At 45.4% G+C, this 26,738-nt stretch overlaps 1 protein-coding gene across 3 annotated transcripts in view; it reads left to right on the top strand.

Annotated features, from left to right (window-relative positions):
• The window catches only part of SFMBT1 (Scm-like with four mbt domains 1), a 64,207-nt gene that overhangs the window by 2,642 nt on the left and 34,827 nt on the right, over positions 1–26,738 (top strand). Inside the window, exons 1-2 of one of the 3 annotated variants that reach the window (XM_021410049.1) lie at positions 2,494–3,932; positions 24,168–24,324. In XM_021410049.1, the coding sequence (XP_021265724.1) occupies positions 24,297–24,324 (28 nt within the window). In that variant the 5' untranslated portion in view covers positions 2,494–3,932; positions 24,168–24,296. Of the gene's footprint in view, positions 1–2,493; positions 3,933–19,079; positions 19,510–24,167; positions 24,325–26,738 lie in introns of those variants that run through there. The other 2 variants (XM_021410052.1, XM_021410051.1) reach the window with 2 other exon arrangements.

Genomic DNA, 26,738 nt, shown 5'->3' with positions numbered 1-26,738 from the left:
TTGATTTTCGGAGACGTTTTTTATTACATCCTGCTGTGCAATTAAAAATGTCTGATTTAATAACCATGACTAATGATTCCAAAGTTGGAACTGAATGGAAGCCTCTTATATCTCTTTCGTATTAACATTTTAATAACAGAAGGAAAGTTGTATGTGCCAGCAGAGTGATGCCTGAAAAAAAAACCTGCTGAAGTCTGGGGGGAAGAGGCTGCACAAATAATAAAATGAAAAAAATTCTTTGGATTTCAGAACACATTTTATGACTGTAAATATTCCAGCATTGTCAGGATCAAGCTTTGAAATCGTACGCCTAAAAATAGAGGAATCTTTTGTAGCTGATCTCTGCCTCCTGAGCCCTCAGGCTCCAGTCTTGGTTTTGTCACTGTACATTGTAGAAGAGCAAAAGAAGTCTTAAAATGACAACTGATTTTCATGTAATTGCATCACTTCTGATGCTGTGGTAATAGGAACACCATCGCTCCCCATGAGATGCTCGCTGAAACCTGTGCTGTTGCAGTTCCCAGGCCTTTAGGCCAGTTGTGATTTAAAAGTTGTATTGTTGAAAGCTGTTGTCTCTTTTTTTTTTTCCGAAGCTTTCATTGTTTTTTAGAGGAGGAATGGGAAGGAAGCATAGTGGTTCATGCACGATAACAAAGGAGAAGCCATATTTTTGTGACATTGCCTGGAGAGAGAGAATTTCATCATCTAACATGGCTCACAATGCCATAATTCTGTGTGGCAGTAAAAGCGGAGGGTGAAGCTGCTCCTCCATCCTGGTGTGTACGTGCAGAAGGTGGGGGGTGTCTGGGGGTCACATGGAGGCCTTCGGGAGCACTGTGTGTGTTGGTACGTGGAGTTTCCTGGAATTAATAAACCCAGTAACACCTATTCTGGCTTCAGAGCCAACCCACTGTGTGTCTTTCTCAGTTTTCTAGATTTAAAATACCACATTTAAAGCCTTGTTGCTCCGAGATGTTCTCAGCCTGTTATGAAGTACCTATGTTTTGAAGCTTAACATAGGTACTTCATAGGAAAGGCTCGACTGCTGCTTTCCACCAGAAGTGTGTTCTGTGATCCAGTCTGTGAGGTGATAAATAACCGTGTTTCTGGGCTCCCAGCCTCTCGTTACTGTTCCTTGGGCACGGAGTTGCAAGGTGTGCTAAGCCTTGCGATGGAGCTTGTTGATGGTTTTGGCATCCCTTCAGGTGCAGATAGGAATTCTTTGAGTTATCACTGTAACATTGCTCCTGTAGATATTCCTTTCTTTCCATAAAAAACATATTTGGCAATCTGAACTGAAACCCCTTGAAAACAAAACAAATTGGATAGCAGTGGGAGAACTCAGGGCTGCAGTGAGAGGATGAACCTTGGCCATCTGCAGCCTTACGTAATTACAACCTGCGTTATTAACTAATTATTAAGTAATGCAGGTAGTGGATTTGATTCGTCAGAAAAGCGTTCTTCCCTCGTTTTTGTCTTTTACTTGGTATACCTGATGCCTGTTTGTCTGTTTTTATAATGTAGCTTGTGCAGTCAGTTCCGTTCCTTTGATAAAGCTAATAATTAAACAAATGTGCAATTAGAAACTAAAAGCAGCTATGCTTTCATCTGGAGAGAGCAAATGTATAATCACGCTGCTCATCCCGTCAGCTTCCTGGGAGCATCAGGTTGGTAGGAACCCATGCATTTGCATTTTGAATGCACAAAAAGGCCACAATCCTTTCAGCAAAAATCACCTTTTCCTGACGGAAATGTGTGCTTGCTTTCACCCTTTCAGGTCTGAAACGGGAAGCACAGGTGGCCTGTGATTCTGAAAAGTTCAGAAGTGACAGGGATTGGGAAGGTCAGGGCCATTCTGTGCTGCAAATGCACACAGTGCATCCTCCTTTCTCACTTGTTTTCCTTCTACCTCCAGTCGCCAGTTGACCACGAGCCAGTAACTTCTACGAAGGTGATTTTCCCTACTTCTCTTAAACTTCCCTGTGCTGTTACTTCCTTACCTTGTTCAGGAAGACTTGGTGTGACTGTTCCCAAACGTGGCTTTATCAAAGTATTTCAGTTTTCTAAAATGTTTTAAGTTTAGAAAAATATTTTTCAGAGCTGACTGCACAGTTGGAAGTGCAGTCATAACTAAAATTTTCTGACAGTTTTTCCATGGATATCTGTTAACTCTTACTTAAGAAGCAGCCCAAGCTTGGTCAGGCTGAGGCTGTTTCTGGGGCCATAGGCAGTGTAGCTGTATAAACTGTAGCACTGGGAAACCAAGCTTGGCTGGGTTAGCTCTCCCTCTGACCCACCACCTCTCTCCTGGAAGAAATGACAAGACCAATACAGTTGCCTTGCTGTTGAAACAGCACAAAGGCTCTGGCAAGAGCTGAGAATTGTAGCAGGAAGGAGGCAGGATGCATCTTCCAAGGCTCTGCAGGCTGCCTGTCCGGTTTTAAACACTGAAATTGAATATTGTGTTAGAATAGGAATGAGATCACATCTGCCCAAATACAGGAAGCCCTTAACAATTCTGTGGAGCGGCGTGAGGAAAGTTAGATTTCCTCTCTGTATTTTTGATAGGTTTGATTTGCTTGGAATGTGCAAGGTGTAATGATCTGCACTGCTTACCTGCAGCTCTTGCTTGGAGACCTTCCTTAGCAGCGTTTTCATTCTGAGGACAAAAGCAAGCCAAAGGATAAGAAGAACTGCAGCTTTGGGCTGTTGAAGTTGTTTGGTCATTGCCATCGGGATGCAATTGGAATGAATATATTTACCTCTTTTAGTTAACCCAGCAACATGGTGTATCTAATTTTGTTCCTGACAGTTAGGGCTGGTTTCTGGCCAGTATGAAGTCCGCAAGGAGCACGTGAGAAAGGCTGTCACTGCTGCCTTGTGCACCTGGGCCTGCATTAGGCCTTGTCACAGGTATTACAGCCATGGCTTTGGACCTCCCAGCCCGAGCTGTCCTCACACCGGCAACCCCAGCTCCATCATGTGCCTGGCTTGCTCTGTTACAATTGGTGCAGGGACAGGCGTCCTCCTTGCGCCTTGTCAGGGTATGCAAGGCACTCACACTGCTCAAATGTGGAGTGGTTCCTGTAGGAGCTCTTGTGTCTCCCCTCCCTCCCTGGAGGTTTTCAGGAACCATGGAGATGTGGCACTGAGTGACTTAGTGGCTTTGTGGTATGGTGGGGACGAGTTGGTGGTTGGACTTCAGAGGTCTTTTCTAACCTTAACGATTCTATGGTCCTTCAGCCATCCACCTTTCAGTATAGACACGACCCAGGTGGCCTTTCCAGCTACCTGCTGTAACCAATGATTACTTTAGGGAGATGGATGTGCTGTACAAATTTCTATCCCCGCTCTGCTTGATGACAGTTTCTCCTAACCATTAAGTCTCCCGTCCTTGCGTGGAGGAGTCTCCCCCTGAATTTTATGTAATCCATTTACTCAAGATATACACGTTTTGTAAGATATATATATGCGTGTGTGTAAAGCTGAAAGGTGCTTCAACAAGCAGGTGGGAAGTTGGATGTTGGGTCTTGTTTGATCTGTAATCTAGGACAAAATGTTGATAAATATGTTTTACTAATGTAATGAGCACTTTAAGGCTCATCACTTAATGTATTTTAATAACTGTGGTGGCAGCCAGAACTTGCTGCTGGATGAAGTGCTCTCTGGAGACCATGTAGAAAAGCTGGGCAGAGGTGTTGAGTCAGGAAAGTGTGAGTGAGTTCCCGTGCCGGGCTCTCAGGAAGCGCTGACATGTCCCACACGCTCTGGGCCATGCTGGGGTGTTACTGCTGCGACCATGCTGAGCTCTTCAATCCCTCCAAGCTCTGCTTCGGTTTCCGTGTCCTGTGTGACATCACGGCACAGCAGTGTCACGCTGCGGGGGTTCTCCTTGAGGGGCCATTCTGCTGCACCAGGAGCAGTCCGTCTAGGTGAGTCTGTGTCCTGAGGTCTGCACCGCAGGGGGAGGTGCTTTTAGAAAGGACTTAATCCCCTTTAGCTTTTAAAACATGCGCTCCTGCATTACATTCTCTGTGATGCACTGGGAAAGAAGTACATGATGTTAGAGTTAGAGGTTGTTGGCAGCTTTGCTGTTTATAACATCTGCAGCAGGAGCTGGTAGTCCCATGCTGCTGAATCCCTAAAGCGGCAGTGAGAAGTAAACTCAGTTCTCACTTCCCCCCAATAGCTCCTTAGCAGCATTGGATGTCAGCAGTTTTATTTAGATACTGGTATTGGTTTAATTTGATTGTATTATAAATTAATAAGTCCTGATTGCATTCAATTTAATTCTGGCTTTACTTAGTCCTGTTGCATTTATTGTCTTAAATGTCAGTGCTGCTACAGACGATAGAAACAGATTTATGCATGTCTGCCCATGATCTCTGGATTGCTATCTATAATGATGACTAAAAGCTGCCGTAACAGAATTGTGATTTTTTTTTTTTTTTCCCCTGGACAAGGCATCAATTTAAGAACAAAGGGGTGTTCCCAGATTATCGCAGGTATTTATACAAACTGGGGGAAGAACTCCTCGAGAGCAGTCCTGCGGAGAAGGACTTGGGGGTCCTGGTGGACAAGAAGCTGGACGTGAGCCAGCAGCGTGCACTGGCAGCCCAGAAGGCCAACTATGTTCTGGGCTGCTTTAAAAGAGGAGTGGCCAGCAGGGAGAGGGAGGTGGTGGTCCCCCTCTACTCGGCTCTTGTGAGGCCCCATCTGGAGTACTGTGTCCAGGCCTGGGGCCCCCAGTACAAGAAAGATGCAGAGCTCTTGGAACGAGTTCGGAGGAGGACCACTAAGAAGATCAGAGAGCTGGAGCACCTCCCCTGTGAGGAAAGGTTGAGGAAACTGGCCTTGTTTAGCTTGGAGAAGAGAAGGCTCCAAGGGAGACCTCATTGTGGCCTTCCAAGACTTGAAGGGAGCGTATAAACAGGAGGGGTATCGATTGTTTATGAGGATGGATAGCGACAGGACAAGGGGGAATGGTTTTAAACTGAGACAGGGGAGATGTAGGTTAGATGTTAGGAGGAAGTTTTTCACACAGAGGGTGGTGACGCACTGGAACAGGTTGCCCAAGGAGGTTGTGGATGCCCCATCCCTGGAGGTGTTCAAGGCCAGGCTGGACGTGGCTCTGGGCAGCCTGGTCTAGTGGTTGGCAACCCTGCACTCAGCAGGGGGGTTGAAGCTCGATGATCTCTGAGGTCCTTTTCAACCCAGGCCATTCTGTGATTCTGATTACTGAAAGCTGCTGTCGTTGAGGTGTTGGTGGGTTAGCTCTGAGTTCTCTGCAGTAGATATCTGTGCTGTGATCTCTCTGTTGTAACTGCTGCAGATGCAGCAGCTCTGAGTGAATTAACCTCGGGCAGAGTGGTTTGCTCAAGCCAAGAACGTGTCCAACGCTGTGTAGTATTGCTGAGCTGCTCTCAGCTGTCTGCGGTCAGCCACAGCTAAATCCCAAACTCACTGCATTTTTGGTAATTCAAATGAGCAAAGCGTGACAGTTTTAGTTCTTCTCGGCAGTTCATGGCAGCACTGTGCATGACCATTTGACTGCTGTTTGTCTTACTCAGGTCTGTGGCTCTGTTAAATGAAAGCTGCTCAGGTGCCAGTGTACGGCATCGCCACCACTGCCCAGGGTCGGCTGTGCTTGTGCTAACAGCAGTGGCCGTGGCTCTGAGGCGAGGAGGTCACACCAAGAAGACAAGCTGTGTGTGTGGACAGCTTTTTTTCCCTTTTGTCTGGCGGAGATGTGGGAGGGGAGGTGGCTCCTGCACTTCTCTCTCTGGAGAGGGGCTGCAGCTTGCAGCCAGTCCTGCCGCACTCTGGAGGCAGCAGTCCTCCTTGTTAGCTGGCCAGCAGGAGACCGCTGCACCTAGGTGTTGCTGCTCTTTGCATCTGTTTGGCTTATGTCCCTGTAAGCCCAGGAGAAATCGCCTGTGCTCACCAGTCCAAACCAGACCCATGCTAAGCCAAAGCAAGTGGAGTTACCTCCAGTGAGATAAAGGAGAAGTAGCCCAAGGAGAAATGTTAAGTTAATGCCACAAATCTGACTTTACCTTGTGTCATAAGCAACAAGTGGGACGGCCAGGCTGAAAAACCGTTGCCTTCTCAGGTGGAAGAGATGGTGCTGAGTGCCAGGAGCCATAGGGCTGCACGGCTTTGGTGTTGTGGGTGTTCCCAGCTCCTGGGCAAGGTGTTCTTGATGGTGCTGCGAGTCTGCAGAGGGTGGTCCTGCTTGGCCAGAGCAGAAGGTCTGGAGGTGAACATCGTTCTGCGTGCTAATGCAAGGCTGATGGTGTTCTGCAGCTGGGGCTTGCTGCTGGGACGGTCCTGTTGTGGATCTGGCATCTTCAGTGTAACATATGGTGTATTTTCCAGGTAAAATCAAGTTGATTTTTTTCCATTTGTGAATAATGCTTTGTGGATCTAGCCCAGTTGACTGCATCGTGCAGGACAGTTGTCCAAAGCTGCTGATAGCTCTAGATAACTTATTTCCTATTCTGCCCAATGAGTGCTAAGGGGAGAAAGCAAGATATCCCTTGAGCCTAGACCAATAAAAAGTAACGCTGAGTTATCTGACACTGGACTTTGTTCAGCTGAAGAACGTGTCACAGGACAGGCGCTCAGTTCCTGACAGTGACTGATGGATGTGACTCGGAATCTGAATGGTGAACTGGTTCTCATATTGATTGAAATGCATTTGTGTTCCTTGCTGGAGGAGGAAGGGAAAAGTTTGATTTGATGAGTGCAGATGCATTTCCATATTATGCTACTGTATGAATGGAATATCAGTTTTCAGTGCATCTTGTTTTCCATCTGTATACCCAGTCCACGCTTAATGAAATAGTGGTACCTTTAAAAGCACTAATTTCATTTTCATTTTTCACGAGAAGCTACGGTACATTTTTTCTCTTAACAATTTTTCCCTTGGAACCAGCAGATGCTGTCAGGTTTAAGTTTTACATGGGTTTCAGAGGTACCAGACTGTGCTGCAGTGCAAACATAGCTGGTATTGAGTGAAGTAGGCTCCAGTCTTCTCTAAAGCGTACAAGTTTAGTGTCAGTGCAATAACAGATTCTTATTTTATTAATTTCTAGTCTGCCTGTCAGCCCTGGCAGACTTAAGACGACAAAGAATGCAGCGTGCCTGGCCTTCCTATGGTCAGTAAAGGATGGGAGTGGAGAGCACTGTTGGAGCTTGGTGGAGAAAACATGTGTTCTGGGCATCCAGAGGAGCAGATAGAGGGGCTGCTTCCTCAGGTTGTAACAGAGACCGTGTCTGTAATGATGTGCAGGCCACATGAGTTATGATTGTTAAGTTGGTAGTAAATCCACATTGATCAGTTCAGTGATAGTCCCACAAAGCCCATGCTGTCTTCCCACATCTTCTCTTGCCGTGGTACAGGATGAGCTTTACATCAGGTGCCAGCAGAGCGCCCTGGCAGCCCCCTGCCCTGCCCAGCCCCAGCTGGAGCTGGGCTCAGTCCCCATGCCTGCGCGCGCCCTACTCTGCGCAGCCGGGGCGGAGGAGCTGTGTCACAGGTTGGTTCTCCCTGGGAAGGCTGGGGAGCTTAGTGAACACAGAAGGCGAACGTTTTGTACTCCTTGCTCTGTATTTTATGGACGAAGCTTTTCTTACTCCATTGTGCTGTACTCTGCAAAACAGGCATTACTGCCCCGGCAGAGATGGGAATTGGTGTATGTTATGTGATAGCTGGGATGCTGAGGCTCTAATGGGTTTAGAAATGGCTAGATTTGGAAATCTCATTCATCCTGCTGCTGGTATAGAAGGGTGTACCCAGTGGGGCGGATGAGGTGTGCAGTAGTTTCCCATTAGCAATGAAGAAATTACCCAATCAGCCATCATTAGATCTCAATTGCTGGCACAGTTTTAGCACAAGTCTGGGTTTTAACAAGGTCAGTACTTATGAGAGCATACCAAGGTGAAATACAGAAACAAATGCGATATTTGTGTTTGTATGTATATCTGTGCAAATCAGTGCGTCTTCACCGGTGCAACACTGCTGAGAAGCAGGTAAAAGTCATGCTGGAACAAGGATGTGTTACATGAGTTTCCTGATAATTTTTTGGAAGAAACACTCCCTGCTTGAAGCACTCAAGATGCGTAGCTCTGGGGTGTCAGCACGGACAGAAGGACTTCAGCCTTTTGGAACAGCAGGGCTTCAGCATGAGTGAAGCAGTAAAAGTGGAGCTGAAGCTTGTTCTGCTTTCAGCAGACTTACATATTAAGGAAAATGAAGTGGCTATTTCCCTTCCATAAGATTGAAATAATCAGGTGTATTGCCTTTAGAAGAGGGGGTGAATTCCTTTCAGGAAGTAAATTGTTTTCAGTAAATAAGCTATGGTGAGCGCCGTGTGGTAAATGCAGTGTTTTCTGCCTAAATAATCTTTACAGGCCTTTTTCTGCACTAGCACATTGTGATTTGACTTTGTGACGGTGCACTCCTTGCCCACCCGTCCCTGAACCTGGTCCTTATGCCCAAGGCCTAGTGCATACGGTGAGGTGTGAAAGACCTTGTCCTTGGGACTAACAGTGATCAAGGTTTCACCGAGACGGTTAACCACCATCATACTGTCTCAAACCAGGTGCCCAGACACCTGATAACAGACACCTGGTCCAATAGAACAAATTCTAAGTTGTATGACTATGAGTCAATCATCTTACCCCCTAAATAGCAAGCAGCCCAAGAACTCCTTGGAGAGTTCTTCTTGCCAGCAGTGGGCTGCACACCAGCATCTCCCCTTGAGTAGGGACACCTGGGGAAGTTACTAAACATGTGCTCAGAGATTCACCCTGGACGTGGTGACGCCTTGCCAACAGACCCTTGGTAAGTGATACATTGCTTTTAAGCTGTACTGGCTTTGCTGAGATTTGAGCTTAGATTCACTGTGCACCCCCCACCCTCTGTGTAGCAAACAGTCAAGGATATTTAGCCATTTCAAACCTTGTTAACTCATCGTTATCACTGTTCTAATTACCATCTTAGATCTATCTATATCCATAAATATATTTCTGCCTTCTTCTTATGAGTGAAGTGTGCAGTGCTTTAGTCTCCTTCCATGACAGGCTTTATTATAAAAATAAAGGCTTTGAATTTTACTTTTTTGTGCTGTAATTTCTTCCACAGAGTTTCATCTGGTCTGCATGAAGGCAATGTCCAACATGGTACAAATGTCTGTGTTATTTCTATATACTTCTTCCTGTTTTCTGTTCTGTGGTGGTTCAGGCTGTACTGCATGGTGAGTGGTTGGTCTGTTTTGCAGTGTGCCACATGTTGCATTTCAGTCCTTGAGCCTCTAGGAGCCCAAGACAGGGGAAATTAAGGGACACCGTACTAAGTGAGGGAGGGTACCATGTGTGAATTGCACAGGAGTGAGATACAGTGTTTTCTTCTCCTGAGAGTTTTCAAATCTAGTTCTGTCAAATAGGAGGTATGGAGCAATGTTCAGTTCCACTTAACCATTGGAGGGCAGGCTGGAAATAGCTGAGTTACACAAATGGGGAATTTTAGGCAAAGCTGCTTGTCTCTGACCTTGGACAGACATATGAAATTGTAGGGGAACTGGAGATGCTGAGTGATGAAACCTTTGTGGGAATGCACATTAAGATGATAAAATATATTCTTCCCTTTAAGAAAGAGGGATGTCGAGCTAGCGTTGTTTCTGGAATATAGATACAGGTTTTCTTTTTTCCATTTCTGCCCATCTGACTTCATGTTCTAATTAATAGACATGTTTCTTGGTTGTGTTAAAAGCTTGTTGTTTTTTTTTTTTAATTAACCTGCTTAGAAGTCATGCCATTTGCTGTGATGTAATGCTGAGATATAAGATGATTAGGTTACCAGACGTGCACTTCTGCCATGCAGGTGAGTGTCCGTAAAGTTCTGCATCTGACATGCACCCTTCCCATGCAGTCGGTCACTGAGTGAAAACTGAAGCACACATGTGCTTTGTGGGCACAAGAGAAAGTGAGAACTACCGATTTTCTGTGGTTATTAAGCAAAGCTTTTGGAATTACCTGGAGGAAGTCTGTTGGCTATCACCATCTGCACTGGCATAGGCATTTTTGGAACAGTCTTCAGATGAGAATGCAAGCAGGTGGATAGATTAAAAACTTTTGGGTGCGTGCTTTGCAGCATGGCCTGCTGGGCTCTGGGTCCCTGTGGTGTCTCCCTGGAGGTCCCTAGTGGACCACAGATAGTCTGGCCATTGCCTGGTAATGGATGCAGCCTAGCCACAGCCTCCTGCTGGGCTTTGCTGCAGGAGCTTGCTCCAGGGGATTGCGTAGTGTGGGGTAGGAGTGAGCGTGTGGGTGTGGAAATGGCTTCTTGGGGTGGTGCAGGCTAATTCTGGTTTAATTACGTGTGGAAACCATAGCCAAGGTAACCAGAACGCTCATGGGGCTTTCGAAATCGGACGATGGCACTGTCCAGAAGCAGTCAACCTCTTAAAACAGTATAGCCAGCAGGAGCAGGAGGTGATCATTTAGCTGTACTCAGCTCTGGTGAGGTCTTGAGCATTGTGTTCAGTTTTGGGCCTCTCGCTTCAAGAAAGACATTCAGGCCCTGGAGTGTTTCCAGAGAAGGGCAGTAGAGCTGGTGAGGAGTGTGGAGCACAGGCCTTACGAGGAGTGGCTGAGAGAACTGGGATTGTTCAGTCTGGAGAAGAGGAGGCTCAGGGGAGACCTTATTGCTCTCTACAACTCCCAGAAAGGAGGTTGTGGCGAAGTAGGCATTGGCCTCTTCTCCCACGTAACAGCAGTAGGATGAGAAGGAATGGCTTCAAGTTGCACCAGTGAGGTTCTGGTTGGGTATAAGGAAAAATTTCTTCTCCAAAAGAGTGTTCAGGTGCTGGAATGGGCTGCCCAGGGAGGTGGTGGAGTCAGTGTCCCTGCAGGTGTTCAAGAAATGTGTAGATGTTGTACTGAGGGACATGGTTTAGTGAGGAGTACTGGTAGTAGGTGGGTGGCAGAACTGGATGATCTTTGAGTTCTTTTCCAACCTTGGTGACTCTATGATTCTGTGATTAAGATGAGTTTCCTTGTTTCACTTTGGGGCTGAGCCCCTGAGGAGCTGTAGTCCTCAGAGCCTGACCTTTGCTTTCATGTTCCTCCTCTTTCTGCAGCATCAAAGCTTCTTGCTTGCAGCTCGTGTTGGGGCAGGAGTGCGCGGACCTCAGCTGTCAGTGCTTTGGCCCTGCTCCCTTCCTCGCTGCCAGCTTGGGGCAGGCCGTGGTCCCTTCACTGGATGTAGACCATGCGGCTCAGGCAGTGTGCACCAGGATGTGATGCTGCTCCATCCTGGCACTCCTGCTCACAAAGCAAATGTCGAAACTCTCCATGCCATTGGTGTCTGGAACTGAGTGCTGGGCTGAATTCAAATTCAGAAGGGGAACAGGCTCTGAAAAGCGTCTTCCAGTTTTCTTCTTCATACTGATTTCTAAGAGGCAAACTCCTTCCCTTTTCACTCATAACAGCTGCCCTTTGTGAGAACTGGTACTTGAGTGCTGGAGGCATTGAGCATGTCCCTGGGCCTCATGAGCAGCCCTGAGCCAGCCCCAGGCTCCATGTGCACGATACGGGCCACAAGCAGCCAGCAGATCACTTTCTTTCTCAGAGGCTGGATTTTATTGCAGTAACTGACATACTAATGAACGAACTCATAATTAATGTCAATGAGGATTTAACTCACTTGTTATTAACTAATGTAGTGAGTGATCTTGATAGAAGTGCGTGGGGATTTGTGTCATCATGCAATGAAGACTGATGTGGAAAGTTGAAGACGGAACAGAAAAAATCACAGAAAACTAGCAACTTGGGAAAGTGTGTACAGGAATTTACAGCGTTAATTGTAGAAATGAGCTGCAGAGCTCATGGATGCAGGAGATGAATAAGCTCTTTGCGACATCTGCCTCTGAGTCTTTTCTCCCATTGCAGAGGTACTGCACGATGAGTTTATTTGTCTGAGCGGAGGAAAGCCTTGGCTCCTGAAGGATGCTGGGGAGGCAGAGCTGTGGGTTGGTAGGGGTCTTGTCTTAGTTTCAGCTGGTCACAAACAAGAGGTTTTGTGTGCTGTTTGCTCCTTAAGATGAGGCCTGCATAGGTAGCCTGCTGTCAATTCTTTCTGTCTTCTTTACTTCCACAAGCTCTGACTTCTGCTTTGAGGTGCCGGAAAGTGTGCACTATAGGGCGCAGTAGAAAGTGTTCGCTACTACAGTGTGTTGTAGATCAGTAAAATAAAGCCCCAAAAGTTTTGCTAAAGCATTTCATTTGCTTGGGCACCAGTCCTTCAGAGAAGTCTCTAGATCAACTAGTTAATGCTCATAAGGGAAAACTGTTTCAGAAGCAATTGCCTATGTTCTGGTACATGTTTGTTCTTCCGTCTTTTGCTTGCCTGCACCCAATTCTATGTGTGCCAATCGAAAGAGCTTAACACACTTTCCTTCTTGGGGCTTTTCTCATCAAATGTAAGCTTTTCAGGCGTGATAAAGTGCTTCTGCAGTTAGGGAATCAAGTGGGGCTCAAAAATAATCTTTTTCTTGTTGTCTGAGGAATATTTTGGTGTTACTGTTCTTGAACCCAGACAAGACTGAGGATGAAACAGTGCTATTTGCAAATCAGTCACTGCAACCAAAAATGCTGAGAAAGTGACTAGTAACACTGAATGAGCACATGCAACAGATAGTGTGTTCAAAGTCCTGTGGTCTGGAGAGAAAGATTGCTCAGTCTGCCTTCCTCAAGATTTCAGACCAAGGTTTTCAGAAGAAAAGCTCCTGCTCTCCCTGACCCATTGCATCCACAGCACATGAAGGGCAAACTAATGTGTCTGTGTGTTTGAGCTGCCGGTGCTGCGTGGCTCTGCAAGGCTGTAGAGCTGTGGGCTTTTGCAGCTAAAGTGCTTGCTTAGGAACATCGGATCCAAAGCTGCAGCACCAGTGGGCTCAGAGGTATCAGTTTGGTTGTGGTGGTGTCTTTCAGGCCTTCTTGGCACAAGCCTGTTCCTCAGAAAGAGCTCCCCATGTTGGACTTTTGGTTGGTTGGCTTTTGGCTGATGGCTGGTTGATGGGGATGGTGCTATGAAAGTGGAGGCAGCAGACGTCTTTCCTTCCCACATGGACAGCTTCGCATTTAGACAGCTACCAGTCACAGTGTTACTTTGCTCAGCAGGTGACACAGCCCACTGCTACCATAACCTTGCTGTGGTCTGTCACGGTCTCCACCTTTGCCTTCTTCCCCTGAGAGTGTGTAGAAACAACCTGGCCCCCTATGGCAGAGTGCCTCCTGCACGTTAAGTCTGAAGATTAAAATTAACACAAGTCTGAGAGCTGCTGGACACGTTCCTAGTGCATGTTGCTGTTCCTCTGTGGGAAAGAAATAGCTGGCACAAATCGTCGGCAGCACAAATCTCTGAAATAAGTTCTGCAAAATTAAAATTCAGGTGGGAGTTATGCAGATTGCCTTATTTGAATATTGAAATCTTCTTTAGCTTTTTGATGACTGCTTTATCATTGTTTTCCATATATATGCAATGATGCTCATTTACAGCCTTCCCCAATCAGTTATACAGCAAATACCACTGCTATAAATAAAATGTCATTTGCAGGAGACAGAGTTTTGTAAGTTAAATGAGGAAGAAATATTCCCTTTGAAGAAACGTTAGGTGTGATCAGTTGGTTTCTCCACAGGATTATTAAAATGGGTTGGGTGAAGCGGCTATTCCCTGCTCTCCTTCTTCCTTGACACTGGCCAGGGAATACTAGCTTTTTTTTTTTTTTTTTTTTTTTTTGGTAGTGTTTCAGCAAGATTATCTAAAAAAAATCTCTGGTCACTTCTTTGTGTGCAGCTCAGCCAGGGCAGTGTTCTGCTCCCAGCAAAGTGCAGAGCTGTGTGTTGCTGTTGCTGGCCGTGCCCTCACATCTCCTCTGCCGTGGCTGCCCTCCAAGTTCTGCCATCCGCCTGTTCTTCTGTGCAGTGGAGAAGCTAATAATGCTCTTTTTTTCTTACTCTCTTTGTTTTCTCAGCCAGGTCATCCTTTGGCTTTTTTGGTTCTTTTTCCTTACTCTACTATCTACTAAATAATTCAGAATTGTTGGCCAGGAGATATGTCTGTCTAGTTATTCAGTGTCCCTGTCTCTGCTGGTAGTATTTAAGTAGTGTCAGTAAAGTTGTATTTGTCACTACTGGGGAAAAGCAGAAGTGGCGCTTCACGTCATAACAGCAGAAATAAGGGCACGAGTGACACAGCCCTGAGTGTTCCCAACCATCATTCTGCCATGGGCTTCCCTGCAACTTCCCTGCAGGGAAATTGCTTCGCTTCCTCAGCAGCTTGCCCTCACTTACGTGGGAGTGGTAAATGTGCTGCTTGAACCTCGTGGGGTCATTTTTTATGTTATACGCAGGGCTTCCTGCTTCTTCAAGTACTGAGAAATTTCCTCAGCAACACTGGCTTTGAAAGATACAGAGCAGCCCAGGTCAGAACGCATGTCTTGGTAGCAAAACTGCAGTTGTTTGAGTACACAGAAATTCTATAAAACAGTATAGGGGCTAGGTAAAGATAAGAGCAGGAGCTGAAACTGTAGGGAGGCTGCCTCCACCCCTCTTTTTGTTCAAGGATGCTTAAATGTGCATTGTAGGAAGCTGAATTTTCTCTCAACTGGAATTTCTGACTTGATTTAACAATCTTTACTCAAGTAGTTTGGATGGAAGGCTTGCATACATAATAAAGAAAGGAGTTCTAGTGTTTACATTTGCAGATCTGAATGAAAGTATCCAAAGCCTTCAGCTGCATTCTTCATGGAGATGCATTCCCTATTGGCCCTCATGTGTAATGGAATTGTGTTTTTGTTTTTGGCCTCTTCCCCCACTTGAAGGTGATAGTTCATGGTCATGTTTTTGCTTTTAAATGAAAGAATTCCTCTGAGTAGGAAATCACTGCGGTCCTGTTGGGGCCTAGTGCTTGGGCAGTACTGAGCGCTCACCTTGCGGTGACCGTCATCTGGCAGGCAACCATCTTCTCCTTGCAGGAGAGCGTAATGCCTTATCTTTCAGCTTCTGCAGACATCTGCTGCATGCTGAGACGTTGGTCCTCTTTCTCGCTGTGCAGCACCATCTCACAGCCATCTCGTGCAACGCTGTGCCACCTGTTGCTCTGTTATTTCATCCCATTCCAGTACTGCTGTAGCAATAAGACGCTGCCTTTCACAGTGATGAAACACAGTGAAATTAAGCTATAAAAATAAAATCTGGGGCATGGAGGTCCTGAAGTGCTGCTGAGCCCTAAAGCCTGATTCTGTGAGGAACATGACACAGCAAGCCTGGTGTCTTGACCCTGGGAAACTTGTAGTCTCCTTTGCTCCTGGGTCTTACCTGAACCAAAGAGCTGTTTGTTGACATTTCTGGAAGCATGGCCTGAGCTCTGCAGGTCTGGGTGGTGGGGGCTTTGTATGGTGTGTGTAGGGAGCACTGGGTGTGGCTGGCTCCTTCCAAAAGCTCCTTCCACTTACCCTGTCCCAAACACACTGGCCATAGGCTTCAGCACTTGAGGCCAGTTGGTACGTTGATGGATAGTTCTTGGCTGGAGGTGGTACCCAGTGCTAGCTAGGGAAATGGTGCTTGGTTTCACACCAGGTGTGGTTTCATTCGCCTTGTTCTGTGAGCTGCTGTCACTGCCAGGTAACCTCACATGGAAAACAGCGACTTGGGACTTTGTTTTGGTCCAGCTCAATGTGATGTGATTTTGGTAAAGCAGCACAGCTTCCTATTGCTTCTGCAGCTCTCATAAATGTAATCATGTTGTTTTGTGTTTTTTTAGTGCTACTGCTTGTTAAGAAAGGCACTCTGTCTGTTTGACAGCAGTTTGATTTGCAGTTGCATCTGTCTGTGCAGAGTATGCATGTACTCAAGTACAAATTAGCTGGGCATTAGCATGCTTAAAAACAAATAACGTATTCTTATTTCAGTTATTTTAAATTGAAATGATTTAAACTGAATGTAGTACAAAGCCTGCAAAGTTATAAGCCACCTATTTTCTATTTTAATTTTCAGTCTAGCCCACCACTGAGAATTTGGTTTACTGGGGTTAGTTACTTGCTCAGATCAAGACTGTAAGAAGTGTGAATGAGGTGCTTCTTTCTTTGTTGCCCTCAAATATCAGTGCCAATACTTATAAGATACAAACCTAAGGCTTGACTCCAGAGTCTGTTTTTAAACCCAGATCCGGGAGAGCGGTGCTTACAAGTGCTGAGCACCAGTGAGCATCTGTTGAGGTGGAGTCAATGGTATCTGTGACTAGGTGTTATTCACTAGGTGAATAAGCAGGTTTAGTTCCTAACCTTCAGACGTCTGCTCTGATGGGATGGAGGGAAATAAATGTCCTTGGTGATGAGACCTGGGTTTGTCCAGTGGCTGTGCTGGTGTCTAGGGGGGAGTTGCTCTTTCTGTGTGTAGCTGGTTGTTCGGAAGCTCTTCTTAGAAATGGGTATATTATTTCTTTTTTTTTTTTTAATCATGTACTATTTCAATGACATGACAAATGAAGTAAGTAAGTGTGCTTTCAATACTTGAAAGCATTTTATATGATTAACTTTTTTATTTTTCATGTCAGATTTGCAGGCTACATTCCTCCCCTCACCACTTCCTTCTCCTTTCATTGCTGTGCTGCCTGTAGTGGTGACATCCATTAGGTGGTTAAAGTTCAGCTGCTCCGGAGTGAGGAGCTCAGCTTCAGCAAAGGCTTTAGGAGATGCTGCAGGGTTTTTGTCTTTGCATGATATGAGTGTCCTGCTAAGATTTTATTCAAAGACTTTCCTGTAACATATGCACAGAATATGAGTTGGCAAAGTGGACTTATTTGAATAAATAGAGCCTCTTAGCAGTTTTATGGAGGTATTTATTATAATTTAGTGAAAACTGCGCTGACTGACCTTCATACTTACCTGCAGGAGTGCCATCCTTCATGCATTGGAAATTAATTTCCAAATCTGTTCTAACAGATAAATTTTTGCAGATTTCTCCAGGAATTTTTTTGTCTTTGTTAGTTGTCTAAAATATGTGTGCAATTAATGTACTTATTTGGTTTGGAACAACTTTCACTCAGTGAATAGCTGAGTTTCGTGTTCTTAATTGTGTTTATCCGCTGGTACTTTGTCTCCCACCACCTAGCAGTGGAAGTGCAAGTCCTTGACACCTCAGACAGGACCTGGCTTGCTTTTTGCTTTGGGAGCTAGTAGCTGTTGCAGCGGGGTGTTCTCATAGCCCTCTGCCTGATTGCTGTCTTGGTCTCCGCGTTGCATATCGCAAATCCCATCCATTGTTTCCATGCTGTAACATGCATGGTATGGAGTCTTCAGTTAAAACAGAGAACTCTCTCATGTCTGGTTTCTTTGTTTGGCCAATAACCCCCAGTATTCTTGTAGCCAGTATGGAGGAGAAAGTAGCTGGAGAAGGCAGAGTAATGATTGAGTGGGTAGCGCAGCATGGGCTGGAATGACAGATCTCAGCATTTGTTTAGCTGGAGCCAACTGCTTCAACATTTATTAACCAGGCTTCCCAATTTTAAGTGTGTTATGTGTCCAGTGGAACTGCTGTAAGCCCAAATTGCTATTGCTATTTACATTCAGTGTTCTTCCTAGCACACCTTTTGTCCCACTTATATTTTCCCAGGAATTTCTTCAGAAACGCAAGCAGGTAGGGTTTGTGTTCTTTAAATGCGCTTCCCTGGAGGAGTCTCAGTGTTGCTGCTGCAATGGCGGAACAGACAACTCAGAGCTGTCTTGTACTTAAATGGGTTGAATGGGTACAGAAGGGTACATCTGTGATGAATGCCGGTTAGCGAGAGGGGGTTGCAGTGCCAGTGTGGTGGGAAGTTTTAGTAATTAACTCTGGTGCTAGCAGTTCCTATATAATCCTCACGCTCAGTGGGTTTTACTCATGGAGGCCATGCAGAAGCCGCTTGGATAAGAACACTTGAATGTCCCCCTGGCAGGCAAAAAGGTAAAAAAGGAGCCTGTGCCTTGTCTTTGGGAAGGGTTTCCTTGTAAAGAACAGGAGTTGTGTTAGAAGGAACACAGGTATTATCCTCAAAAGAGCAAAAAACAGGTTGACAGAGAATTCCTAGAGAGATTAGAGCTGCTGAAACTTGAGAAATTTTGGACACTTCTAATGAAATAACTTCTGAGAAGTATAGCTGGTTGCAAGGTTCTGCTGCCATTGTTCTTGGACAGGTAGCAGCTGTGAGTGGCTGTCTCCAGTGCAGAACACGCACAGGACGCTGCCCAGCCTCATAGAGGAGCACATTGGTATGGCTTGGCTGGGAGAGGCAGCTTGGGGCTGGGATAACCCAGGTTGGTGAAATCGGCTGGGCTAGTTTTGGTCACAGCTAGTCTAGCAGCTACGAAAACCATGGAAGCATAGCTACCACTGTGATGTATTTTAAAAATAGCACAATAATGAGGGTTTTGCTTTTGTTGTGTAGCTTCCAATATGCTATCAAGATGGCTCAAAAGAAATGGTGAACACACCTACAGTAAAGGATAAATCAGTGACCTGTTCAGCTTTGATAAATCTTTACAGAAGCAAGCAAATATGCACCTGTTTACAGACCCACCGTGCCACACGAGCATGCAGAAGTAATACTTTAATGAGCTGGAAGTCAACCCAAAGTTTCTGTTCTCTGTGCTGGGCAGGAAAATTTCTTCAGCAGCTGAGACTTTTGTGAAATTGGTTGCTTTTTTTATTGTTTTGTTGTAGAAACATCAAACTTTATTTTGCCTATCTATAGTTGACGTTCTGGGCTTTGCAGGACTGTCTTAAAAAGATTTACGGTGTGATGACCGTTCTGAGCTAAGGGGGGCAAATGTCTGGGGCAAATGGTGGCTTTACAGGAAAGGATACCAAAATTGCTGTTTGCTAGTCACTGGACAGCATTTAGAGTAGCTTGAGAAAATTGAAACTCCATCATAAATTGGAGATTGTGAGGTGTCTCCCACTTTGTCTTTTGTCTGTGGAGGGTCAAATGGTAGGGAAGCACATGCTTGTGAAACACCTTGCTTATACAGATGAAAGATAGAAAATATGTAAGTGCTATTCAGGCTTCCAACTGCTAGTCTCTGAAGACTGAATTACAAGGTCTTAAACCCTCTTCTGACTCTGAAGAGAGGCAGGAGTGTGCCCAAAATCCAAGCCGTGGTGTGTGTATTGCTTGTGGGACTTGGGCGAGCTGCTTATCCATGTGCAGCAGCAGTGCTTATGCAGACCTCTGCTGATCTGTGAATTTTAAACAGCTCCTTCCCATTGCAGGTTTTAGAGATTGCTTACACTGTTCAGAATATTCTTTTGCTTTTGCCTCTTTCAGTTCTGGATTCAAGGAGATTTTCAAAGGAGCAAACATCTCCTGCTGGGCCCTGGGGAGAGCGGCTGGTGGCTGTAACCTAACCCACCTCTGCATTTCCCCCCAAAGAGGATATGGCTGTTTTCAGGAAGCAGTGACCTCTGGTATGGAATATCTGGGTGTTTCTGTACTGTCAGTGTATTGCTACAAGAAAGTGAATGAAACTTGCACTAAACAGCTTGGTAGCTTGAAATCCTTCTTTGGTGCTGGGGATTTGGGTCCTGATTTCCAAATTTGCTTGCTGGGTATCTAACCTTTTTTTGTGCTGAATGTACTAACTAATGGGAACTGCAAGCTACTGTGATATGAACCTCACCAGCATTCCTGGAATGGATTTCCTAAAGACGTTCTTGTACATCCAGTACTATACCTTGCAAGGAGACGTAAGATAAAGTTGGCTCCTACCTGAAGTATTTTCTTATGTTGGGTTCAACTTGTGCTATAGAATTCTTTTAAGTAAATTCTACTGCTCAAATGTAAGACTGAAAGGAGAATGCTTGTTTCAGAAGAAACCCTTCAGAAGCAGCTCCCACCTCAGAGGCCCTGTCCATTTCTGGCTCCCAGACCAGTGGGTGCTCGCAGAGCTTGGTCAGGGCACACTCTGTGCCCTCGGAGTGGGTGCTGTCCCCAGCATGATCTCCTTCGTGATGGAAGAAAGACATGAATTTGCCTTTCCCAGACTGGGGGGCCACATGCCAGCTGTGAAGCTTGGCCTGCTGAGCGTGGTGCCGGCACAGGGCCTTGCTGTGAAGGAAGAGTCTCCTTCCAGCTGACTGCGTGGTATGAGATACAGATCTTAACTACAGAAGGGCCCTTCTGGTGGGCATGTGCATTGCTGAGATGAATTGGGAATATCCCCCAGAAGGGTGGCTGTGCACATGGAGGTGTGAACACTGGGGCTCGGCTGCTGTTGGTAGCTATGTGCCGAGGAGGGGCTGCTGTGGGCTCTTCCTGAGCCCATTCTTCCCAGTCCTTCAGGGTGGCAGCAGGGGGCTGCTTTGTCCCAGGCAGCTCCTTGCGCTGAAGTGCCAGCAGCAATCCACTGCAGGCACCGGGCCAAGAGGGATGTGCTGAGGAGGGCACCGCTAAAAGCACGAGCAGGACTCTAACAGTAAATAAATTGTTACAAAAATCTTTAGATGAAGTGCGCATGCTTTCTCTCCTCGTAAGGAGCAAGATATTTCGTATATTGTAAGGATATTTCCTTGAAATGAAAGAGCGTGAGTATGTACGTGTGAGTGGGTATGGGACTGGGAGGATGCTCACCTCGTCTGCTCCTGCTCTAGGTATGCTCCCAGGACAGCTGCAGGACTGTCCAGCAGCAGAATGAAAACTGTGGCAGAGCTGAGAGTTTTGGGTGTTAAAGAACCTCGTCCCCTGCTCTGACAGCCCCTGCAGCAGGCAGGATGCTCCTGGCCGTGCTCCCGCTGGTGCTTTGGGTGGTGTTTCCAGTGCACACACAAGGCTTTGCAAGAGATTTTGCTGGATGCTTTTGCATGAAGGAATTTGTGAAACATGACCCTTGTGTAGTGCTTTGCCCAGCCCCTGGGAGTAACGCGTGTCTCCTTGTCTCGTGCGCCTTTGTTTTAAAATAATATTAAGCCTCAGACGCCAGCTGATTTACTCTAATTCAACATCCAACTTATGTTTGATTTCTTTTCATATTCAAGTGAGCCATCTGGCTTTAATGAACTGTAACTGTTTTTAATGCTGCCTCCAGTTGCTAACATCTGAATATTTCATGTACTGAAAGGAGGTTTGAAATGCAGAAGTAAGACTGAGGAGTCCAAAGTGTTTCCAAATCAGCTCTGCTCTGGCAGCACTCGTGCTCCCCTCCTCTTGAGGTTTATCAGAAGATAATCTTTGGGGTGCCAGACCGTAAGCATCTGCCCTGGCAGGTGCTAATTACAAGTGTTCTCACTGTTGCGTACAGAAAACAGCAGCACTGCTTCTCGAATCCTGAATGGCTGCCCAGCCTGGGCAGAATATCAGTCAGCTTCAGCAGGAGCTGCCAGTGTTTGGCATCTTTTAAATAAACGGCCTCTTGATTTTGGGGATATTTAAATATTTCCATGTTGTTATAAATACATATATTAGGCTACCTTTATGTTGTCCGCTTTTGTTCTAGAAGTTAACTGAGAGCTGGATAGCATAAATTGAAAGTAACCTTAATTTCAGTTGAATTTTGAGGGCACTTTGTCAGAGCTACACTGTTGAAAACCAGTGGTATATCCCTGACTTGTTGGCTTGGGTGCTTCACTGGGGGCTTGTCACGGCACTGCCATTGTTTCGTCTTAGCAGTGTGCTGATGGACATCTTACAGGCTGTCACCAAGAAATACTTTGATTAATGATAAAAAGCAGTTTGGTGTTAGATGGGTGCTGTGTGCCAAGCTTTGCGCAGGTTATAGAATCACAGAATCACCAAGGTTGGAAAAGACCTCCAAGATCATCCAGTCCAACTGTCCACATATCACCAATATTTCCCACTAAACCACGTCCCTCAGTACAACATCTTAAACACCTCCAGGGATGGTGACTCCGCCATCTCCCTGGGCAGCCCATTCCAACAGCTGACCACTCTTTCGGAGAGGAAATTTTTCCTAACCTGAATCTCCCCTGACGCAACATAAGGCCATAATATAGAATCATAGAACGGCGTGGATTGGAAGGGACCTCAAAGATCATCAGGCTGATCTTCCAGCCTTGTTACATTAGGGATAAAAGGAACCTCAGAAGCTCAGACTGGGGCTGTCTGCAGAAGGAAACCATCTTCAGCTGGGGTAGGTGAGGAACATACTGCTGCTGGAGCCTACAGGCACAGTGCTGACCTGAAGGGTATGCAAAGTGACGGTGGCTGGCAGAAATGGGTAACTCTGCTTGGTAGGTCAGCATGGAGGGACAAAGCTGCCCTGGGAGTTGTGGCTTGGTGGGTATGCACTAAGCCTGGGCTTTCTGAGCCACAGAAGAGCAGGTGAGCGACACAGCAGAGATTGGTGGCTGAGCTCCGTCCAGTAGTAAAGAATCAAACAGTGTTCATATCTTCACATGGTACATTTTTATGGCATCAAACCACCATTTGAAAGGAGCTCTTAATAAGGCATTAAGTCTTGCCATTTGTGTAGGCTTCTATTCCTCACGTGGTAAAGGACATTTTCAGGTTGGTAGTTCAGCGGAGCTTCCTGCCCTGCTGAGCAGTATCGGTAGATATCTCTTCAATCCTGCTCAAGTCTGTTGCTCTCTTTGTGTGCGAGCGGAGCTAACTGGTGTGTGCAGGGGAGCCCAGCCAGGCTGTGCAGCTCCCTGAAATTGATGCTGGACCCTGGGGCTCAGCCTGCAGAACAACTCTGTGTGGAAGTGCCTTGCAGTTGAGTTGAGCTGTGTGCTGGGGCCACCTCGCGAGCCGGGTTGCTCAGAACACAAGCATCTGCCTTCTGCTGCACTCAGCATTTTACACTTACCCCATGGAAATCCTCCACAAACCCAAATTACAGAACTTTGGGATGCTTTTTTCTCCCCCTTTTGTTTTCTGCCCACTGCTTGCTCTGATAGATCACAGAGGGGGCTGGCAGGCATAGCCACCTCAGGCCCTTTTCGCAGAGCTGCTGCTTCAAAATACTTCCATTTCTAACAAGGAGGCAAATTTTCAAAGGGAAAAAAAAACATGCTGTTAGAATTCTTCAGACCAGCTGTTAGTCACAATCTGCTTATTTGAATGTCAATACAAATGGAACTGCAGCCTGCAGAAAGCTACTTAAAGTCTGCTGGTGGATGTAGTGGGATGGGAAATGATCTTTTAGTCATTTGTAGCCATCTTATGTCAGGTCCAAGTAGAATCTCAGAAGTGAAATCATAGTTGCACCTCCAAAGCATTGTCATCATGGAGAACATTCACGTATTTCTGATGCTCATTTTGAAGTCAGATGTTGTGTTTCCATCTGCTAGGCTACTGGTGTTTCTTAAGGACTTGTCCATAGGTAGAGGGGTTACTATTTTTTTAAAAATCCTTTAAAAAAAAAAAAAAAGGAAAAAAATACCCTCTCAAAGGACTCTCAGGTGATCTTCTTAGGCACCCTCACTAAACAAAACTCAGAAAAATTTAAGGCTTTGCAAATGTCTAGGGCTTCCCTCTTGTAAACCACAGTTACTCAAAATGTGTTGAAGTGAGAAACGCAGCCTTTGTTTTTACAACTTTCAGTCTTTTTAGAGGACTGCAAGTTTTTACAAATTTTCTTTACATTACTATGCTAGAGCACTTCGCTTAGAAAAGAAGGTGCTTCCCAGGCATTCAACAGAAGTGCAAAGGGCATTTGAAGATTACTTTATTTGAAAAACATTTTTAAACTTAGAATGTGGGGACAAAAACAGTTGTAGTGGGATGACTTTAGACCTCTCATTTTACTTTCTACCAGTAATAACAAAGTGATTTAATTGCTCATAGGAATTGCAGTAGTTGATGCTGGATTAGGTTCCAGCAGAAATCACCTGCTTACAGGTTTGAAAGCCATGACTTCTCATCACAGCATATTTAGGACTGTATTTCTGTCATCTGTTTATTTGGCTGGTTGGTTTGATCTGAAAGGTTTAAAAAAATGGTTCTTTTTCCCTAACAGACATCATGGGCAGGAGTACCTTCAGCGTGTACGACTGTGAAACACTGTATATGTGTGTGCACACTGTTTTTAATGTATTTCAGAAGAAATTCAAGTCCAATAGAGATTTTCATAATCATTCACACCATTTCTTTTTACTTTTTTTTCCAGGATCTTTTCATGAACGTCCTGGCTGCCAGCAGGATTTAAAGTGGGAGGCAACTCATGACCACTAAACTGTGACGGTTTTGAATTCTCTTGCTTCTGGCTGTTTGGAATAACCACTGGGCTGCTGTGGAGATGAATGGAGAGCAGCAGCATGATGCAGGTAGTGGGACGGCTGAGCTCTGGGGATAAGGGTTCTCAAAATACTTGACAAGCGAGAGGGAACAGCCATGGGCACAGGGAATGCTTCGTAGCGTATGTGTCTTATGCTTCAGTTATTGTGAGTTACATTCTGACTGCTGGTCTTATGATTGCTATCACTCGGTGCCAAAAGCAAGGTGTATCATTGGCTTAGAGGAGAGCAAAATACGACCGACAGAGGTAATTATGTTTGTAAGAAACTGTGCTTATCCCCTTCATTACATCAGTATGAGATGAACTTATGGAGAGTCCAGTGGTTTTATCACTACTATTTTAAGGCATTTGCTTATCAAAGTGGTTAATATTATCTTCTTGTGTCCTCATTTGCTTTCGTGTTGTTCTTAATATTTTCACAAGGTTCTGCTGCTGGTTTGAAGCCAGATAATTGAAGCTGTATGGTGCCGCTGTGATCTGTCCTGGTTCTCTGATGTGCCTTGCTGCCCCTTTTGATGGGCTTGGGACATCAGCTCCTAACCTGGTGCAGAGTGGTAAATTTTGATAAATTAGCCCAGGTTTTGGTTCACCTTGAAGCACCAGGCTGAGAAGAGTGTCCAGGATGGCTGGGAGTATACCGATAGCTTTCTCAAACAGGGTTCCTAGATTATATACTCTTATGGGGATCATCTGTTTTTCTGACTTTGCCTGCCATGGTTTGTTCACTCTCCTTGAGAAGGTCCCTACCCTCAGTATTGGGACAGTTAATAAAGAGCAAATTTGTTGTAACCACCATAAACCACTGGATTAGTATTTCTTCGTCCAACAAGCAGTCCCTCATTAGACAATTTATGATTAGTAATTTTTCTACTTTTACTTTATGGAAGACTAATTACTGTGAGTGTTACTGAAGAAATGTTAAATGTGATTTTAATGTATGGCGCTTCTCGCAGAATGTTATCACCTGCTGTCTGATGCCAAAATATGCTTTCTGATTATTAATTATAGCCAATCACTCAGGTTGTTGTCAACATCGTATCCTCAAATAAGCAAGAAAAAGCAGCACGCGTAAATATGCAAAGTTTCCTCTGCCACTGGAAAGTGCTGTCTTCTGTCGTGTAGTTTGGAAAAGAGAAAAGAGTTTTTGCAGCAAAGAACAGCAAGGAGATGTGCAGGTGCTGAGCAGCAGGCTAACTGCACATCCCTCTGTACTTCCTCTAAAAGTTGCAGAGGTCTCACAGTCCTCTCTATGTGCTTATGGAGTAGCTGTGGAGGGTTTCCCTTTTTCTTGAAATTACTGAACAGCTATTTTCCTAAACTTAGCATTCACAAACAGTAACTGAAAAAAGCTTTACATGCTCCATTCAAAGACAAGTTCCAGCAAGTGTTCCCTGTGTACACACAGGCACAGTGGTTTTGGTGGTGTCCCGTGGTGTGTTGTGCACTGCTTGGAGATAGACCAGTCCCAGCTCATTCTGAAGTGTTCCCTCCTTATTGTTTGTCATTTTTCCAGCTGACATTTTCCAGCAGTTTTTGGAGGCTCCCCTCTGTCTTTTTTTGTTTCTTTGTTTGTTTCTGTACCGTCTCTCTGCGTATGAGGACCCAGGCAGTGCTCAGGGTGTCAGCTGTAACGCTCCTGTGCTACCAGTGGGAGAGAGAGTTTTTGTCCTCGTCACAGCCTTCTTCAGCTGCCCAGATTCCAACCTGCTTTTATTGGTTCATGGCTTTGCAGCTGGTATTCATGGAAAAGATTAACTGCTGTTAAAATCAGATTTAAATATATCCAGGATGCAGGATGAAAAACCTTTAGGTTAGCTTTAATTGAAGGTCTTGCAGACTTGGGTGGCATGTACTTAAATGTCCAATATGACAGTCTTCAACTCAATCACATTAAAGATGCATGGAAGTTATTCACAGGGAGAATTTAACTTGAGTCCCAGGAGCAAAACAGCCTGCACTCCTTTCGTTTCAGCTACATGTAAGGACTAACGCTCTTAGTAATCCACCACCTTGTATCCAAATGGTACCATTCAGTGTTCTTTCTCTGCCCGAACCTGTTGGACAGCAACAGGAGATAATTTGTGGTGAAATTCAGAAAGAAAGAGTTGGTGTTGAAATTGAGATTGGTAGAAGCAGCAATAAAGGGGAAGGGAACTTGGAATGTTCTTACAGGGGATTTTCTGCCCTCCAGAGACAGTGTGCATTCTCCACAGGAGCTCTGTGGGACACTTAGCATATTTTACTTACAAAATAGGTTAGCTTGATTTGAAAGCTTTATGAGCAAAAGCCGGTTGTATGGTGAGGCCGCAGGGATGAGAACGACGTCTGGTTTCTCTCTCTGCCTTTGCAGGGTTGTGCTTTGCCACCAAAGTAATGTGCACTTTAGCCATTGTGCTGGTACAGAAAAATATGTCCCACTGCATGGTGGGAAGCTGAGTTCAT

The sequence above is a fragment of the Numida meleagris genome, chromosome 11 (genome assembly GCF_002078875.1).
Source record: "Numida meleagris isolate 19003 breed g44 Domestic line chromosome 11, NumMel1.0, whole genome shotgun sequence".
NCBI classification, from domain to species: domain Eukaryota; kingdom Metazoa; phylum Chordata; class Aves; order Galliformes; family Numididae; genus Numida; species Numida meleagris.
Note: the sequence above shows the minus strand (reverse complement) of the source record. Positions and strands in the feature narration are given on the sequence as shown.